Source organism: Aptenodytes forsteri, unplaced genomic scaffold, assembly GCF_000699145.1.
Source record: "Aptenodytes forsteri isolate BGI_AS27 unplaced genomic scaffold, ASM69914v1 Scaffold73, whole genome shotgun sequence".
NCBI lineage: Eukaryota > Metazoa > Chordata > Aves > Sphenisciformes > Spheniscidae > Aptenodytes > Aptenodytes forsteri.
Genome location: NW_008796215.1, coordinates 689,675 through 702,112, shown reverse-complemented (window position 1 = coordinate 702,112; position 12,438 = coordinate 689,675). Strand labels below are relative to the sequence as shown.

The window sequence follows — 12,438 nt, the reverse complement described above, 5'->3', positions numbered from 1 at the left end:
GTGTGCCCTGGCAGCCAAAAGGGCCAACTGTGTCCTGGGGTATATCAACCATCAGCATAGCTAGCCAGTTGAGGGAGGTGATTGTCCCACTCTACACTGCACTGGTGCGGCCCCACCTCGAGCAGTTTGGGTTGCCTCAATATAAGAAGGACATCAGACTATTACAATGTGTCCAGAGGAGGGTGACCAAGATGGTGAAAGGCCTCGAGGGCAAGACTTACGAGGAGCGGCTGAGGTCATTTGGTTTCTTCAGCTTGGAGAAGAGAAGGCTGAGGGGTGACCTCATTGCAGTCTACAGCATCCTCAAGAGGGGCAGTGGAACAGGAGGTGCTGATCTCCTCTCTCTGGTGAGCAGTGATAGGACACGAGGAAATGGAACGAAGCTGCATCAGGGGAAGTTGAGATTGGACATGAGGAAAAGGTTCTTCACTGAGAGGGTGGTCGGTCACTGGAACGGGCTCCCCAGGGAGCACCAAGCCTGACAGACTTCAAGGAGCATCTGGACAATGCTCTTAGTCATATGGTTTAGTTTTAGGTAGTCCTGTGAGGAGCAGGGAGTTGGACTTGATGATCCTTATGGGTCCCTTCCAACTTGAGATGTTCTATGATTCTGTGATTCTATTTTGAACATACAAAAGTTGACATTACACTTTCTGGTTTTATATTTATAAATTCTGTTTCATGATCTAGAAATGTTTCATACACTTGTTAGTTTTAGGAATGATATGCTTGTAGCCTCCCTCCATTCCTTATTCTTAAAAATTTTAAGAAAAGAAGAATATTGTGTTTTTCCTTAAGATATACTGATGGAATGGAGCTTAAATCATCCTTTTATTCATGCAGATCACATTCATGAACAGATTATATCTCCCTTTTACGTACTGGCTGGCATATGCATAAAAAGTGAACAGATTAGCACAATCCTTTTTATTGCATCTTTCATCTCAACAAGCTTATTTGTATTAGTCATAGGAATAAATTAGATGTGCAAACTGTAGTTTGTCTTTTAATGAAAAAAACTGATATTTTGTCCTTTTAATTCTGATAGGAAATAATTCTGGTTGTGTTTTTTGGTGCTGAATATGTGGTCCGATTGTGGTCTGCAGGCTGCAGGAGTAAGTATGTTGGTTTCCAGGGAAGAATACGGTTTGCCAGAAAGCCAATATCAGTTATCGGTAAGATTTAAACTTTTTTTCCTTAACTTTGCTATTATCATCCGTTTTAAAGTAAAGATGTCAACTACTGCAGAGACCATATTGCATATTGCTCAAATATGAGCTATGTCTATTACTCAAGCATTTATCTGCTTTGTGAACCTGTGCAATTATTTCTTCTTTTGGATTGCTAGAACTGAACATTTAAAATATGGCTGTGAGACACAGGCAGACATCAGCTTAAAGGCAAAATTGTAAAGTGAAGAAATCTTTACTAAATCTACTTAGGTAATTGGAGAAAATTGACAAGATTTTGAACACAAAATCCTTCTTTAGGTCTGCTGTAGAAAGCAAACACAAAGGTGAGTATAAATTGGAAAAACATGGAAATATGCAAATTATAGCTCAGGAAAAATTCCCCTGGGTAGTACTAAAGCAGTTTTAGATGTTTGAAGGACTATTGTGGGTAGCATCTCTGGAGTAGGAGAGAGTTTAGGGGGAGAGGTGACTAATAGAACCTGTGGAACAGTGAGGGATTAATAAAAGGTGACGTTCGGACAAAATTATAGTAGACCATAAAATCAGTGTTTCTGTTTTAAGCCTGTGATTTTTATATACACTCCAGTAGAGCTGTGAATTTTACGTTACTCGAACATGAACTCATCGAGTTTTAAATAGAGCAAAGTGGGAGAGGTGAAAAGGGGAGAGAATGAGCTGATAGTTCCTTAACCATCTGTGACTTTATGAAACTTAGTACAAAAACTCAGGAAACAACATATTCTATTATACGTCTAGATGCGGGTAGTGAATAATGTGACGAGATACTGTACGCTGATCTAGTTTCATGATCTAACCATGAAGCCTATAGGTAACTTTTTTCCTCCTAATCATGTTCTTGACTTCTCTTTCAATTAATAAATGCTTCTTAGGTAGGTATATTAGACAGGTATATTAATGAGTACACAGGTGCAGGATAAAATGTGGCAGTCCCATTAAACTGTGATTTCAACTTGATAGTGGTATTGTGCATCTACCACAGTAAAAATTGTTTGTATAGCCCTTGGAGAAGATACAGTGGTTTTTGTTAAGAAAAGTTAAGAATAACTACAGCTGGTTGTGCATTCAAAGGTATCAGTACTGTTTTTACATTTAAAATTCCCTTAATAATACAATACATTTAAAGTCAAGATTTGTTTTTACATATCAAATGCAGATGGAACTGTGTCTATACTAATGTAAATAGCTAAACTTGGGAAATACATTTGTTGTGAATGATCTCATTCATGTCAATGACTCATCGTTTTCAAATCAACAAGAATAAAATACAAACATTAGAAAAATTAAAGGATTAGAACAGAATGTAAAAAATATAGTATTCATTTTACTTTTGCATTAATATGAAAGTCTTTATTTTAAAATCAGAAAATATCATTGAAATGTCTTTGATATCAGGGAGATTTCTTCTATGGATTTTTCTCCACACTAAAATTTGGATTAATTCTTAGAAGTTCAACTTGGGTAGCAATTTTGAACTTCTTTAATTTCTCCCATTCTCTTTCCTTTTTTTTTCCTCTCTAATTGTAAATAAAAATTATTTTGGTGCTTATTACCAGAAAGAGATTTAGTAGTCAAGCCTAGTTGTTACTTTCTTTTATAAACTTGTTTAATACTATTGCATTCTGTGCTGCATAGAATAGTATGTTAACATGCAACTTCTATAAGTGGGGAAGGAAAATGTTAAGCTAGGACACACTATTTCTTGAATGGTCTTTTAAAATTTTATCTAAAATGGAAAATGATGCAATTTCTCTACCTTGTAAATAAGAACTTTTTATTTCTTAGGTAGATTTTCTAAAGTTAGCCTAATTTTTCTCCTCTTTGCAGACGCATTATAGGTGATTACATGTAAGTGAGAAAAGAAATTCTATAATTAAAGAACCTGTCAGGAGACATAGATTGAATTCATTCCCAGCATAGCAAGAATCCCTAGAAAAATCACTTTGTCTCTCCATGCTTCTTCATTCCCTAGTTCACAAAATGAGCATATGTTTAAAGAGTGTGCAGTGTTCATGTACTATGGCAGCAGCAGTAATAGTGATACCTTTCCTAAATATTGATTTAACACTTCCATTACTTACTGTTTCAGTAGGGTTAGTTTAGGAGCTAAATGCTTCTGAAAATCCCAGCCTAATTAGGGTTTTATGAAAGGCAGGTACCAAGCACAGGCAAAAGCAAGAGAATGTCCTTTCACAACCTCTTTTATCCTTTTGTTGTTGTTGCAGAAAATGTCACAAAGAACCAATTTATGAATTAACTTTTGTTTCTCCTGGTTTTGACAGTATGCAGTTTGAAAGACATAAGGGGGACATAAGTTATTGGTGTAAAGACCTGAGTCCGCATATGTGTGTCCATCTCATATTGTCCTTAGGTAAAGGACAATAGAACTTTATTTATGAGCACCTTTAATTGGTTATGTATACAGCTCTGAAAAAGCATCAGCACCTGGTATGTAAAGCTCCAGTTACCTTGTATAAACCTAATTTATGAAGTGCTGATAGAACACAAAAGTTCAGCAAAAAAGCATGTGATGTAAATCAAATTCAAATATGTGCATATAATCTGTTTAATTTAAGTCCTTATGGATGTCATGTTCTCTCCAGACTACTAAGAACACACCTGCAAGCTGAGGGCTATTTACATTCTGTAAAATACTATGGCAACTAAAAATTAAAATACAAATGCAAATATTTTTAAATTTAAAACAGTAAAAAGGATTAATTGCTCTTAGTCAAAAAGCTGAGAATTGCATACTAGAAAGTGAACTTGTGAGAACATTAGAAACAAGTCAGCAATTTGCTCAAAAAAAGCAGTACTCAGGTAAGCTGCATTATAGGTGTTGCTATGTGCTGTGCTGAAGTTTATGCATAACTAATATTTCACTGGCAAGCTGAATTTTTAGATAAAAATGGCAGCTGTTTGGAATTTCTCAAGGATTCAGAACATAAGAGTAAGCCACGGGAACAGTGGACTAGCAGTGGACGAGGTTTTTCAAAGCTGTGTACTACACATGCTATATTGCAGGGAATATGACTTCCATAGGTCTGTCGTCTACATATGTAGTGCACGTATTATATAGAAGATGCTATGTCATTTTTGTCTCTGTATACCTCATGTGTATGTACAGACATGTTTGCAAACGTGTAAGTAGGTAGAATGTTTGAGAAGGATATCCACATATTGCTGTTTATAAATTACTGGAATTCAATTTTTAAAATTACCGAGGCTTCCTGACACTTTCTTTTTTAAAAACTAACATAAATACTAATGTAATGCTAATCTAAATACTAATGCTTGTTAGAGTTGAAAAAGTTATTTAAACAAATGTTGGCTCTTTATCCTGATATTTTCCATGCCAAGTGTCTGCTTCAGTTTGAGTCTTGTGGAGACATTTCATGCAAAACATTTAAGCTGTTCCTGAAAAAGGCAATTCTGGCGATTTCTTGTGGAGAAGCACTAGCGCATCCACACTTTAAAGCAGATACTTGAAGCTTAATGAGAAAATAGCTTTTTGATTGTCACTGAAAATCAACTCGAAGCTGACTAACAAGCCTCTGAAAAATTGGTAGCTTGCTTATGCTTAAAACGCCCTGCTAGAGAATGCTCTTATATTCTTCAAAGATTCAGTCTGCACTGAGCTTCACAGTTCAAATTTCAGGTTTCTCTGAGCAGCAGTGCTGGGGCTTGAAGTGGAAAATCTGTTGGTTTTGTTCTTATAGTGGTGCTCTTCCTGAAACTGCCCAGGGCACATGGAAAGGGAAAATACCAGGCTTGAATGCTGAGTTGAAGTGACGTGGTAGGAGGAATGGACTGGGACATACAGGCTCAGTGAAATGACAGAATGATGGATGCTGATGTAAGAAGGCTGAATTAAAAGACTGACAAGCAAGCAGGAGGTTGAAGGGAAAAATGTAGGGACTGAAAATACGTGGGATTGAAAGGTGGCAGTGTAAGGGCAGAAGGATATGCTGAAGACCTAGAGTGTGAAATAGGACTGTTTGAACCAGTAAACTGGGATTAGTATGAGAAGCCTGAAGATTGGAAACTGTCATGAAAACTAGGAGCAGGGAGGAAGCAGAGATAGAAGAACAGGTTTTGGGGGGAAAAAATGAAATAGCTCTACCATGTAGAACACACTTTCAGAAAACTGGAAGGTACAAATGAAAAATCTATGTTACTGTCACTACCCGATTGTAACTAATTTCGTGTTAGTCTTTTCCTCCTTCAGTGCTGGTCATCGGATGGATATGTATATGTCTGATAACTTAGTAAGGACATCGGGTGCATCATTTGCTTAATGGCAAAGATCTTTATTATGATGTGATGGGAAGAAAACTCTCCCTAAATTCTGAGTGTTTACAAATGTATGTTCACGCACATACATGATAAAGGAACAGCATAAAAAATGTGGAAGGTCAGGTACTCAAAAGTTAAGATTATCCCAAAGTGGAAGCTCTTTCTGTAGCCTTAACTTATCCCTTTCTATATTTATTTTCAATTTCATAAATGTACAATTATTGTAGTACAGTCGTTAAACTGATTGAGTGCTATCCCTTGGGGAGGAATCCTGCTTTTACAGCAAAAATCAGACTGATACTGGATATTAATCCAAGTCAGAGAGTGAAGGATACTGTTGGTTGTAGAACTGCTGCAGTATTTGTTGCAGCAACTACATGGTTGTGAATGAGGCAGCAGTATGTTTAAAGGAGAGGGGAAAAAAGTTACCCTTGTTGAAGGCAACTGTTGTTGCCTCTGAAGTTGGATTCTATCCTGCATCTTGCCTCGGCATCGCACGGAAACTCTGTGGCAGTCATTTAAATCAGTTTTCACAAGTGTGCCTCATTTTCTGGATGTCCAAATGAAGACTTTGAAGTCAGGTTACAGAGGTTCTGAGCTCTCACAGCTGCAAGTGAAGTCAGCAGGCACTGGGTTTTTTTTAAGTGCTATATAACGTTAAGTGCTCTGAAGAATAAAGTACTGCCTGTTTAAAACTGGCAAGGAAAATTAGCAAAACTTTTCCTCATTCTGTCTACATTTGCTACCCATTTATAATACTATCCTTTATTTTCTGGTTAGAATTTGAAAGTGAAGCATTTAGATGCTCTAACAAGGATTACCACAGAAATGCCCATGAGGAAATTAGAAAAACGTCTTCTCAGAATGATGTTAGATATTCTAATGTTAGATATAATGTTCAATAATTAAAAGCAATAGACCTGTTCACTGAACTAGGATAAGAGAAAATAAGGGATGCTGGCACTGTGAACACAATCCATCATTTGCATTGTATAATGCTGGAACTGTGTAAACTGTGGAGTTGTGGAAAAAAAATGGAACTCTGGAAACAATTATTTTTTCATACAATTAAAGACTGTATCACAAAGTAAACCAACAACTCTGATTCTTTTTAGGCAACCTTTGTTCTGACAGTTCCCTAAACGTTGAAAGCTTGGCTTTACAGCTTTGATACAATTTTTAAACTAAGTATATGTATGTGTATATGTGTATGATACTTGACTTTATGCATTTCATTATTGATCGAAGCAAACGCTTACTTTTCCTCTTAAATCAAGAGCCTTGAGCCAAAATGTGGATTCATTTCTAGGGTGTACACATGCCTTTGCCTTTGTTGTTTTTGTGGCAAGCTGCCTGATCTGTCAGAATCTTTAAAATTTCCATTATTAAATTCATCATGGAAGAAACTGTATACTGAAACAAGTCATTGTTTTTCTCATGTGAAACAATTACATTAACTTACTGCCCACCAAATTTCTGCTAACTTCATTTCTTTTTTTAAAGTGCTTTCCTCAGTCTGTATTTGTTCTGTGTTTCAGTGCTGAGAGCTAACATTCAATACATTCTTTCTTTTTTTTTTAACAGATCTAATTGTGGTAGTAGCCTCAATTATTGTTCTGAGCATAGGATCGAATGGACAGGTGTTTGCCACCTCTGCAATAAGGTATGTTCTTCTAGTGACTGTAGCTCTTCACAACCGCAGAGCTATATTAGATGTATATCTAATTTCCCAATTTCCAAATTAGATGTATATGTAATTTTCCTAATATAGGAAAAGTTATTATATTGAAATACTGGACAGTGGAGGACTGTGTGTTACTGTGCTTGGTCACTGGTTGGGAAACGAGTGCAGAAACAAGGCATATGAAGAATGGTGGGAATGCTGAAGCCAAGAGGAGAAAACTAAAGAAACGTTATGTCCTATAAAAGACATCAAACAGCTCTCTTTCTGAGACAAGAGAGTATTACAGAACATCAGTTTATTGAAGAAGTAATCCCGTCAGCACTTAACTTGGTACTTTTTGAGTACGAGTAATTACTTTGTTTAAAGAGTAATTATGCTTTGGTGGATTTGTTTGGCACAAGTAACTCATACCATACATGAATCAGAAACATTTGATGTCTACAGTGTTTGTTCAGCTTGCATCAAGTACTGCAAGCTTGTTTTGGGAAGTAAAGTCGGTAAATAGAAGAAAGGAATGATATCAGAGTAGGTGTACTTCCCACTCCTAACTTAACTTGCAAGATGTGCTGCATGTTCTGTTACAAGCAGCTGATTTCCAGTGCAGTGTAATCACTGGGAAGTGAGAATGTACAGCACTGTCTAAACTGTCTAGCTGTGTAGACAAACACTGGAGGGAACTAGATGTATAAAGTATTTTTAAGGTAACTATTACCATAGAACATTAATCCTTACATGATGATAAAGACTCACACAGGCAGCATGAATGTGATTTATCAGCGCATATAGGAGAAGAGGAGGGTGAATGTGAAAATTCCAAAGATTTTGTTTAATTTAACTAGAAGTGTAGGAAGGACTGTAATGAAAAGGCTTGCTGTGTGTTTATATGTGGACCCAGGTGGCTTTGGGCTCAGTGCAGCCTTTCCCAGATGTTAAATTATACAGTCACTGTCCTACAACTCAGAATGCTTTCTGCCAGAGAAGCTTAACCCACGTTTCTGCAGTGTTGTTATTGCCCCATTGAAAAACCATCTGGGTTAGGCAAGTCTTAGTCCCATCAGGTTTCCTCAGAAGTGTGATGTGAGTGGCTGTTTTTGAATTAAGAACGAATGAATCTCATATCCTTGCCTTTGCTTTTGTTGCTTTTAAGGTATACTCTTATGGTCCTCTTTGGACTTCCCTAAAATCCCAGGAATCCCAGAAAGCATGGGTGCATGCATGTTAGGTTGTTTTCTTGTAGAGTGAAGTTGCAAGCTCCAGACACACCAGGTATGACAGGTTGACGTTTTGATCCCTGCAGCAACCAGTGAGACTGAAACCTAGTAGCACTGCAGAGTTCACAGCAGAGCCCTATAGCCTTCTGTCCTTACTGATTTAAGTTCACCAAATTGATAAAAATGTTCTTCTTTCCAACCAATTTCTTTTCTCTTTTCAGAGGAAATGAGTTGTACATGTTCAGAGGCTGTGTATCTGGAGTTTCTTGTTCACTATCTTGTTTTTTAAATCTTTATTTGTAAAATTGCCAGCTTATAACATGCATGTCAGCACTTGGCAGTAACGTAGCCGTAACCATCTCAGATACAGCAGAGACAGGAAAATCAAGAACTGCCATTAGGTCAAGGCATCAAGAGGTGTGTCTAATAATTGTACAGGGGAGCTACATGTAGATCTCTCCCCTCCTGACATAAGCAACCAATGAGCTATTACATTACGTAAGTCTATTGGTGCTCACCTATTTGGTAGTCTTGTAATTCTTCTTGGACTCATGTTTTAATTAACAGGTTTCAAGTGCATATTTTAAAGTTTCCAGCTAATTAAAATTATTATTCCAATGGCATATCAAAGAACTAACAAATCATGGTGTTCATATAGGCAGTCACTGATATGTGATTTGATATTATTGGATTATTGCGTGCTTTCCAAAAAAATGACAAGCATTTGATCATTTGACTGTCAACTGTGAAAGCTCAGAAAACCTGCTTTCTGAATAAAGGAAAAGTTGGGTCTTTCAGAAGACAGTATGCCTTTCCAGTCTGAGTAACTCCAGTGACTGAAGGATGGCACCATGCTGAGTTTCCTGCCTGTTGGTGTAACCCAGAAAAATGCAGTCACAGTGGAATTGAAGTAAGAAGATTGAATTAAAAAACAAAAACAACAATAACAAAATTTTAAGGATAGCTAGAAAGAGCTAAAAATACTTTTAGTGAAAAATTTTCGGATAGATGAATTCAACATTCATCCTTTCCTGCTCTTCACTGTTTTGTTTCAGTGATAAGACAGTAAGATGAGTGTAGGCAAAGTTCATTGTCGAAAGGGTGACTAGAATGAAATATTTCCATTGAATAAAATTCTGCTGCAGAACCATATGGATAATTATTTTTCTTTAGTTTAAAATATTTATGATTTCGTTATTGTTCTAAAATCACATAGGACTCTATCTATTTCCAATCAGATGATTTCTATAACTTACACAAAAAGGACTTCAGTAATACCACGTTTGATTCACATTCTACTTTTGGCAAATAGAGAAAACAGTTTGCTCTTGCTATTTATGTTGGCAAAGCTTGAAGCACTGGTTTTGCTTGGAAAGGAAGCATTTGAGAATCATAATCAGGTAAAATATGCAAGTTTGCTCTGAGTTTGAAAGCATCTATTTTAGACTTTTTTCATTGTTTTTCTTTTAACTAGTTGTTGTCCTAGTCAGTATTTCTGAATATATTTGAATATAATGAAATGTGATCTAAACATACTGTCTACTGAGATGCCTCAAGTCTAAGATGCAACCCTAGCCAGGAGCAATGGTATCACAGTTCTCTAATATGGCAGTATGTTAGTGAACATAGTCAACTATGTATAGATAGAGCAGTATTGTTCTCAATCATTAGTTTTATTTACTGTCCTATTTTTCTTACAGGGGGATCCGATTTCTCCAGATACTTCGCATGCTTCATGTAGATCGACAGGGTGGCACCTGGAGACTATTAGGATCAGTTGTTTTCATACATCGTCAGGTACTAGCTCTTTAAAGATGCCCATCATTTTGTTTTCTTTAGTATATTCTTTTCATGGACTTCAAATCGTAGTCTTGTTTAAATGAACAGTTACTGTTGCAAGAGAAAAAATACTTTGAAAGTCCATCATGTGTTTCTTTCTACTTTTAAAATGGGAACACTATTCTTTACTTCAGGTCAGTGGCTAACAGGGTATCAGCATCAGTATTTTTTTTGGAAATTAACTGTTGTACTCTTTGATGTTATCCTTCAATATAATTTATTAAATGCAGTTACGTGGGCTGCCTTTCATATTGCAAATACTGTCCACTGTCTTCACAGAAGATGTGTTCCTAGCTTTTTTTTTCCTTTTCCTAGGAAAAACAAATCGTAGTGGAAAAGCCTTGATAGAACAAGTCAGTTATTTAAATCATCCTATTTTCTCTGCCTGAATAAGGAGTTTTCTAATCCATTCTATAAATAAAAACACTATGTTATGATAATATGCAAGAAAAGTTACTTTTTCAAGGGTGTAGTCAGAGGTGAACATGGCTGTAAATAGTTATGTGTCTGTTACAGCTTTGAAACAGTTATTCTGTATAAAAGTTCATTAAGCAGGAAAAGCTTAAATGTTTTAGTGGAGGCTTTTAAAAATTTCTAGCTATATAATACCATACTGTGGAGGGCTAATACTGTGCTATGAATCTTTACATCAGACTTGTAAGGGTGGTTCTTTAACCTGCTCTTTATGAGTGTAGATTTGTTCTCCAGATATTAACAAATAGTTATAGATTTCCACACAGACATTGTTTCATTTGCTATTTAGAAAACTTGTTCTGGGACAGAGAATGGGAGGTACTTAATTCAAAAGATTAATTTAATATTAAAAGTTACTTTTCTTCTCGTTATTTTTTCTTTTTCCCCCAGTACTGTAGGAAATTTTATGTAACGATGGCTGTGCAGCATCGATGCACACCAAAGTGCTCTAGTATAAAGCCTACTTTCATCCTGTACAACAGGATGACTTTTAATGCTTCAAGTCTGTGTGGTCTTCATTTATTATGGTCACATTGCCTGGATATCTAGCTAGGGAGGAGCTGATATCCAAATACACTTTCTCAACATTTGCTAACCTTACTGACAGAGGTGTTTGAGAGAATTTTTTCCTGTGGGTGTTCAGAGTTTTAGTCAAGAATCTGGAAATACTGTCTCCAAAATATAACACTTAAGTCTTAAATGTCACAAACATAAATAAGTTCAATGATTTAAAATGAAAAAAAATACCCTTGGAGAAGTGAATTTATGAATAAACGCACCTGAAGTTCTGCTAATCCAAAGAAGTGATTATGATGATATATAAAACTCCACAGATCTGTAGTACTTGTCAAAGCAGATCACCCACTAACACATTAATAAAAAAAAAAATCAAACACACATTTCTGTATTGACATTGGACAAGTGTAGCTGAAACCCTAGCATGGTACCCAACGGAAGGGAAAATGGAACCTTTATTCCTGTCCAGTCTCTTAAAGAAATTTTTGTTTAAAAAAAAAAACCAAAACAAAAACACCTCAGCTGCTTTTTCTTTACAGGCAGAGTACAAGGTCCTCATTTATTTGTTGAGTTTGGTACTCTTTCAGAAAAAATGGGACCCTAAACCCTTAAACAATGTGAGAAAATAAATTCACATCTTTGTGACCTGTGAAAATAACAAGCACTTGGACCTCTGTGGGCCCAGAAGAGCTTACTAAAGTTGTCACCAATGATTTCCATGTGTTTTGGAATTTTACATATAGCTGTATTAGCTCACTCAGGCCCGATTTGGCTAGGATGCTCTTCTATTTTCAGCAGGTTGAGCTTATACAAGCATTTCTCGCCAAAAGCAACAAAACATGAGTCAGTATCACACGTGGTGATGGAAAGACATGGAAAAATCATGCAGCTTACTGAAAAACTGAGTTAGCCAATCCAGCTGCAGCTTGTAAGCCTCTCAATTAGTTGTACTTATTCCTCACCTTGCTTTGTGAGGTCTTCTACTGCTTTGAGGAGGGAGTTACTGATGAGTTGCGGATTTGGGCTTTTCTTGTATTTTTCTTAAGTGTTGAATTTTATATTAGAATAATAGAATGGTTTGGATTGGAAGGGACCTCTAAAGGTCATCTAGTCCAACCCCCCTGCCATGGGCAGGGACATCTTTCACTAGATCAGGTTGCTCAGAGCCCCGTCCAACCTGACCTTGAAGGTTTCCAGGGATGGGGCA

General features: G+C 36.5%; 1 protein-coding gene across 1 annotated transcript in view; it reads left to right on the top strand.

The window, feature by feature from the left end:
- Positions 1-12,438, top strand: part of LOC103906561 (potassium voltage-gated channel subfamily KQT member 1) — a 540,744-nt gene that overhangs the window by 52,734 nt on the left and 475,572 nt on the right. The window contains exons 3-5 of the mRNA XM_009288490.1: positions 1,049-1,175; positions 7,092-7,170; positions 10,103-10,199. Of these exons, the coding sequence (XP_009286765.1) occupies positions 1,049-1,175; positions 7,092-7,170; positions 10,103-10,199 (303 nt within the window). The remainder of the gene's footprint in view (positions 1-1,048; positions 1,176-7,091; positions 7,171-10,102; positions 10,200-12,438) is intronic.